Here is a 6,883-nt window from a genome sequence, read left to right as displayed (position 1 = left end):
CTTATGAATAGATTAGTAATTAATTTGGTGATTTGAGAAGTTAAGAATCTGTATTAGTGTAATTAATTTTTTCTTCTTCCAACAGGAGAACCTTATAAGGGTTATTAAACTTTTTTTTTTAAGTTGAATGATTGGATATCATAACATTAAAGAATTAATTTTTTTTAAGTTGAATGATTGGATATCATAACATTAAAGAATTAATTTTTTTTAAGTTGAATGATTGGATATCATAACATTAAAGGAATTTTGAATGATTGGATATCATAAAAATAAAGATTTTTTTTAAAAAAATTAAATGATTGGATATCATAATATTAAAGGATTTTTTTTCTAAGTTGAATGATTGGATATCATAACATTAAAAGATTTTTTTTTAAGTTGAATAATTGAATATCATAACATTAAAAAAATCATACATTAAAATATTAATAAAAATGACATAAAAGCATATTAAAAATACAAATACAAATTGTAAATGGGAAATTTTTTTTTTTTGTTCTGGTAATCAAAAAAAAAAAATCTGGGGCTTATCGGCGAAAAAAAAAACAGAATCGGCTCATTCCCTCGATCCTTTCAGAAACAAAATTGTTTTCTTTTTATATTTTGGTTTTTAATCTTTTGTTTCTCTTTCTCTCTTTGCGTGTGTTTAATTTTATTTTAATCTCCCTTCATCACCTTTTGCCGATTGGTGATTTTATATGTTAATCTTGCTTCTTCAAACTCATTGGTAAACAATCATCTCTCTCGCATTGTCTTCACTGAGATTTTGTTTATCATCCAGTGAGTTTTTTTTGTCTAAACATGGAGATGTGATCAGACAAAAAATCAGATCTCTTGTTTTTTCAACCCTTTATTTGGTCTTTGATCATCGTACATTAACTCAGCTCCTTTCTCAATCTCTTTTCTAAGATATATTTTGTTGTGTCTGATCGTTACAGATTCTTCTCCTCTGGTTTCAGTTCCCTACAATTTCTAGACTTTGATCATCTTCCACCTTCATTACCGCGACGCGAAGGAGAGAAAGAAAAATCAAAGGGTGGGCGAATAGGATACTGACACATAAGGTTCCTAACCAATCCTAACCCCCCCCCTTCAATCAAGACCCGGTTCTCTTGTATTTAGGTATTTTTGATTTTTTTTTTTTTTGCTTTTCATTAAGAACCCCTTGTTAGGACCACCAATGGAGGTGGTCTAAGGACCGTTTTTTTTAACCGAAAAGTGTAAAACAAAAAAAAAACAAAAAAATATCAAATCATAAGTTAAAAACTCCGGCTAAGAGATCCGGGGTTAATCATGCCCTAAGTGCTTCCAAAATACCAAAAAGAAGAATAACAATAATAAAAGAGCACACGATTATTGTTTACGAACTTCATTATGAATTTGAAACTAATGTTGATGTATGTATCATGTATGAAACCTTTATCCAAAAAGAAGAAGAATAATAATAGTACATGCATTCTCTCGAAATGAATAACTCTAGTTGCCCTTTGGCTCTGTTCGTTTGTATTGAGAGACGAGGTGACATGACATACCAGTTTTCTTCTCATCTTCCCCGCTGACGCACTCAAAAATGCATAAAACTTAACTTCTTAGTTTCTGTATTTTTCAATCACCAAACTTGCTCCGGCTCCAATTATTTTCACGTTGTTCAGACCAGAACCAACTCCAACACAACAACAACAACACAAATTACTATCAGTTTACCTAGCAATTTTAGCAACAAACTCAACAATATTCTTATCAGAGTTTCCTCCTTCAGCCAAAGCTTCTTTTGCAAACTCCATCAATCTCAAAGCATTCTTCCTAGTCTCTTTCCCTTTCTCTGACGTCTCATCCATAACTTCTCCAGCACATCTCACAATCTCTTCTTTTGTCACAAACCCATCTTTATCTGCCTTAACCCTAACTCCAACCTTCCACACATCTTCTATAAACTTAGCATTAGTCGGCTGATCGCTGTAAGCCGGCATTCCAATCAAAGCAACTCCTATGCTCAATGCCTCTAGAGTTGAATTCCACCCGCAATGCGTCATGAAACAACCAGTCGATTTATGCGCAAGAACCTGTAGCTGAGGACTCCAATTCACTATCAGTCCTCTCTCACCAATTTCCTCTATGTAATTGTTTGGGAGCTTCTTTGTCTCCATTTCTCTAACCGCCCATAAGAAATTATGGCCGGTTTGTTTTAGACCGGCAGCAAGTTCGATCATTTGATCGTCTTTTAGAACCGCTAAGCTTCCGAAGGAGACATAAATCACTGAACCAGGCGGTTTTGAGTCAAGCCAATCAAGGCACTCATTGACTTGAGCATTGAAGAGACTGATTCCGTAGTCTTTGTCGCCTGCTAAACGTTTGTCTAAGTACATTGATGGAATCATTGGTCCTATGTTCTTGACAGGCCATTGGTTCTTCATCCATTCTAGCACCTAAGAAAGAAAAAGGTATCATATCAGTAAATCCATGCAATAAAAGAAATGTTAGTATCGTATGATTGCAGATACACTTGGTAGATTAATTCATAATCTAACGTTCGTGTCAATGTGTCAACCAAACTGGACTAAAACGTTTGTTATCATGAACCAAACAGAAAAGTCTGGACTCTGGCGTCTGCATGTGGAGGACCTAAAATATCTTAAAACAGAGTCCCAAAGTCTATAATTTGGGTTATAACGGTGGGAGAAAACTAATTAACCTGTAAATTATATATACCTTAATAAAACATTTATATGCAAAATTTGATTATAGCCACTAGGAACTAGCTAGGAAGATAGACACATGTCTAATCTCGGATGAGCACTAAAAGGATCAAAAGGATTCTACATGACACGTATATTTTGATCGTTTTGTGGCTCATTTGCAGCTTCAACAGAGATACTTCATCTGTGTTGTTCAAAAGAAAAAAAAAAACAGAAATACTTCATCTGTTTTTTCTGTTATCTGACATTTTAAAATTGTGCATTTTATTTAATCACAATTTAACTAATAAAAATCAATTATAAATATAAAAATTAGTAAATTTTACATTAATTTTTTTTCAAATATCTAATATAAAACAAAAATTCGGTAAAATACATCTATTAAAATTTGAAGGAATATTTGTTTTTGGAATAGAAATAGTTTGTGGGTATTTATAAATAACTGAATATATGACATAATTAAACTATAGAATAAATTAAAAATTGAGCAAAATATAAAATTACCGACATTATTACAATCAACACAATAATAACACAAGACTCTCTCCAGAAAATGACACATCAGTTTTCTAAAGCATTGAAGAGTTGCCACGTCAATTTAAAAAAGTTGAAGTACCAATCAAAACATTTTATTCATACACATCATAAAATTGTTATTGTCCACCTGTTTTTCCATATTCTTTATTTCGTCAAAAAATATGTGTTTAATAATGCTGATGATCCCAAAGCGCTCTCTTCCTCTCATGCAAGCGAAGACGGAGTCACTAAGACGACACAGATCAAAGCAAAGATCTTTAAAGAGCTATGATGGGTCTTAGGATCATTAAGTGAGTTTGTTATATCTTCTATTTTTCTTTCATCTTCATTGTTTTGCTTATCATCTTCGATCTTCTCCAATTATTTAAAATCCAACTGAAATCTGAGGATTTATACGATACTTTTCAAAAATGCATCATCGTAGAGATCCCTAAAATATGGTATTCTCAAGAACAAGAAGAAAGCTCATAAAAAAATGGTTTCCACTTTCTAGGTAACATGAGATCACTTCTTCATGAACAAAAAGCCAATGAAAGAAATAGCTTTGATCTTAACGGAACAAAAAGTTGCTTGGTTTGTCTCATTTTTTCGCCCATGTTACAGTGGTTGCGATGGCAGTGTTAAATAAAAGAGTTTTTTTTTCCTGTATGGAATCGAATGACAGGTAACTGAAGGCATTAGAAACAATACAACTAAAAGGAAAATGGCTGTCACTATTTTTTTTTTGCGTCACTTCACCAGATCCGTTTGATTTTCTACGTCGATGTTTCTCTATTAAACCTTCCGGCAACAATGCTGAGGAAATTTGGAGAACAAAATATTTTTTTTCCATCTGATCAGGCTTGTTTATGTTGGTGACTATATTTATGTTGATTATGAGTTTACCATTTAGCTAAAGTGGACTTGAATCTAATTTTGACCAGACCCTTGAAATATCGTTGGTGGAAATGTAAAGATTTGGGGAAAAATCAACGACTAGATATCGACGATGTATATGGGTTTTGACTCCGCTATGTTACACGAAATTGACATTTGGGATTGTGAAAGATGGCTGAAGAATATGTTTTAAAATAGCTGATGTTTATCTCTAAGACTTCCAACAGATGTTCCTAATAGTCACTCATCAGTAAGAGTTTATGATTGCTTTATTTATAAGCGTGATGAGTTTATATGAATCTGAGAAGTTGATATTATTTGTTCTTTTTAAATAGTACTTCGTGACTTAGATTTTCTTTATAAGAAAGAAAGTGTCTTACTATACTTTTCAGAGAAAGAATGACCAAATGGAATATTAAAATCAAGGCCACAACAGTTACACATCTCTAATTAACGTGTAAACACATAAGAATTGTGAATTTAAGACCCATTTCACGCCACGGTTATTTATATTTGGTATCATGAACAATCAACGAGTGAGAAACATATTGTTTTAAATAATCTTTTAGTACAATGACGTAAACCAAAACAATATATGAGTTTCATGTAAATGTCAAAAGAAGAATTGGAAAAAGGAAACACATCCATAACTCGGTAAAAAGGAACAAGTTGTCGACATGAAAAGAAGAATAAATAAATGAGTCATTCAACTTTGGAAGTTTATTACTCGACCAAAATAACTCGAGTTTTTCTTGGGTAAACTTGCAGGTTTACCAACCAATATAATTTTTTGTTTCAGATTTAATATCTTTTTAAAAAGAAAATAAAATATTAAGAATTTGTTAAGTTGTATTATGATTTTAAAATAAATAATAATTACCAAAAAAAATATTTTTAATATTGTTAACGCTATCAACAAAACATTAAATCCTAGACCCTAAATCTTAAACTCTAAACCCTTGAATAAACTTTAAATAATTTGGTAAATCATAAACCCTAAATCATAAACATTAAAAACTAAATCTTAAAAATTCTAAATCTTAAACACTAAACCCTAAATTCTTGAGTAAACCCTGAACTCTTGGGGTTTTGGATTTACCCAAGGGTTCAAGGTTTAGGATTTAGGATTAGTGTTTTTAAGATTTAGTTTTAATGTTTATGATTTAGAGTTTAGGATTTATCTAATGGTTTAGATTTTATCCAAGGGTTTAGTGTTTAGTGTTTTTTTGACGGTGTTAACAATATTAAAAAAATTGGTAATTATTACTATTTTTATTTATTTTAAAAGCAAAATATAACTTGACAAATTTTTATTATTTTGTTTCTTTTAAAAAAAATATTGAATCTTAAATAACTAAATTTTATTGGTCGGTAAATCTAAAGGTAACCGTAGGAAGTTAACCAAAGAAAAACTCAAATAACTCGACATAGTGGTATATCATAAAAAAAATTCTGCGCTGTAGCGCTGTTAATCACCTAATAAATCTATTAAATTTTCCCTTTACCTTACTCGCTATATATTAAGCTACAGATAATCTGCACCTTGGGATGCATGTTCGCCCAACTAATTGATATATATCTTTCTGAATGTCTTTTTGTCGTCTGTTTTTCTTCTCGTCTTTTCCTATTATGTAATGATAAAATATGAACCTACCAAGACTACAACTACAACTATATAAATTCGCAAAATACCTAAATTTTGCTGTGGCTTAAATATTGCAGTGGCTTTATTTTCATTTTATATATGGTTCACATCAAGTACTGTCAGTGATTCGGCAGGATAGCATGCACCATCTACCATTATGTATATTACGTGGAAATATTACAATTTACATCAAGTACTGAGACAGTGATTTGGTAGGATAGCATCCCTGGCTACCAAGTCTACATTAAATGCAACTTAAATATTGCTGTGGCTTTGTTTTCATTTTTATATGATTCACATCAAGTACTGAGTCAGTGATTCGGCTGGATAGTATGCACCCATCCACCATTATGTATATCACTTGGAAATATTTATTTTTGGATTTCATTTTGCAAATAACTAATTAAAAAAAGTCTAAAGATAAAGAATAGTTACCTCAACTTCGAGTTCGTCGAAAGAGTTAACCAAGAAGAAGTCAATGTCGTCAACATTCTTAAACTGGCTACAAGTGAGCTCAAACAACGGTCGGCAAAGATTATTGTCGTACAGAAACACCGGCAGGTCACTACCTTTCAACGGAGGCATCGCAGGCAAGACGACGTCGTCTTGAAACTCCTTAAACTCTCCACGCAAGAAATGGATGTATATGGCATTCACGGTAGAGCACTGAGTGAAAAATGAGGCCGCAGCGACTCCCGGATATTTCCGGCAAACGTCGAGAATCCAAGGCGTACACGAGTCGTAAACGACGGCGTTTGGTTTAGGTTTCATGGAGGAGATAAGTTGAGAGAGGCTTCTAGAGACGTTTTCCTCGAACTTTGCGAAGTACTCGGGAGATGAGTCGTTAGATGGGTGGCCTTCCTCGAAGCCGTCGTCGAGGGGGGCGAAAGAGAGCGGAAGAGCCGCGGCTCCTCCTGCGGTGGCACGGCGGATGATGTTGTTGTGGGTGGATGAAGTGGTGAGGAATGTGACGGTGACGTTTTTGGAGATTAGACGTTTTGAGAACTGGAGGAGAGGGTTAATATGTCCTTGGATCGGAAACGAGAAGACTAACACGTTTGCTATGGCTTCTTCTCCCATTTTCTTCACTCTTCTTTCTCTGTCCTTCCCTGAGTTTTTTTTTTTT

General features: G+C 33.1%; 1 protein-coding gene and 1 long non-coding RNA gene across 4 annotated transcripts; one reads left to right on the top strand and one right to left on the bottom strand.

The window, feature by feature from the left end:
• The first annotated feature begins 507 nt into the window (after positions 1 to 507).
• LOC106336802 lies at positions 508 to 4,297 on the top strand. Of its 3 annotated transcripts, none has more exons than XR_001268912.1 (3): positions 508 to 730; positions 942 to 1,125; positions 4,160 to 4,297. It is a non-coding gene; the product is annotated as an uncharacterized LOC106336802 (long non-coding RNA). The 3 variants fall into 3 exon arrangements; XR_001268913.1 differs by lacking the exon at positions 4,160 to 4,297 and adding an exon at positions 3,901 to 4,120; XR_001268911.1 differs by lacking the exon at positions 4,160 to 4,297 and having other exon boundaries at positions 942 to 1,297.
• Positions 1,575 to 6,870, bottom strand: LOC106336801 (UDP-glycosyltransferase 74D1). The gene is made up of 2 exons (XM_013775742.1): positions 6,193 to 6,870; positions 1,575 to 2,429 (listed from the first exon to the last, which is right to left on the bottom strand). Exons 1-2 carry the CDS (start codon positions 6,835 to 6,837, stop codon positions 1,704 to 1,706), a joined length of 1,371 nt encoding a protein of 456 aa, XP_013631196.1. The 5' UTR covers positions 6,838 to 6,870; the 3' UTR covers positions 1,575 to 1,703.
• Between the last annotated feature and the right edge of the window lie 13 nt (positions 6,871 to 6,883).

Source organism: Brassica oleracea, chromosome C4, assembly GCF_000695525.1.
Source record: "Brassica oleracea var. oleracea cultivar TO1000 chromosome C4, BOL, whole genome shotgun sequence".
Classification (NCBI taxonomy): Eukaryota; Viridiplantae; Streptophyta; class Magnoliopsida; order Brassicales; family Brassicaceae; genus Brassica; species Brassica oleracea.
This window is presented reverse-complemented; position numbering and strand designations above follow the sequence as displayed.

Excerpts from the sequence above, each read along its gene's own strand:
- LOC106336801 (XM_013775742.1), bottom strand. The coding sequence starts at position 6,837 with ATGGGAGAAGAAGCCATAGCAAACGTGTTAGTCTTCTCGTTTCCGATC. Across the intron at positions 2,430-6,192 it reads TCGACGAACTCGAAGTTGAG|GTGCTAGAATGGATGAAGAA; the intron begins GTAACTATTCTT and ends TTTCTTTCTTAG.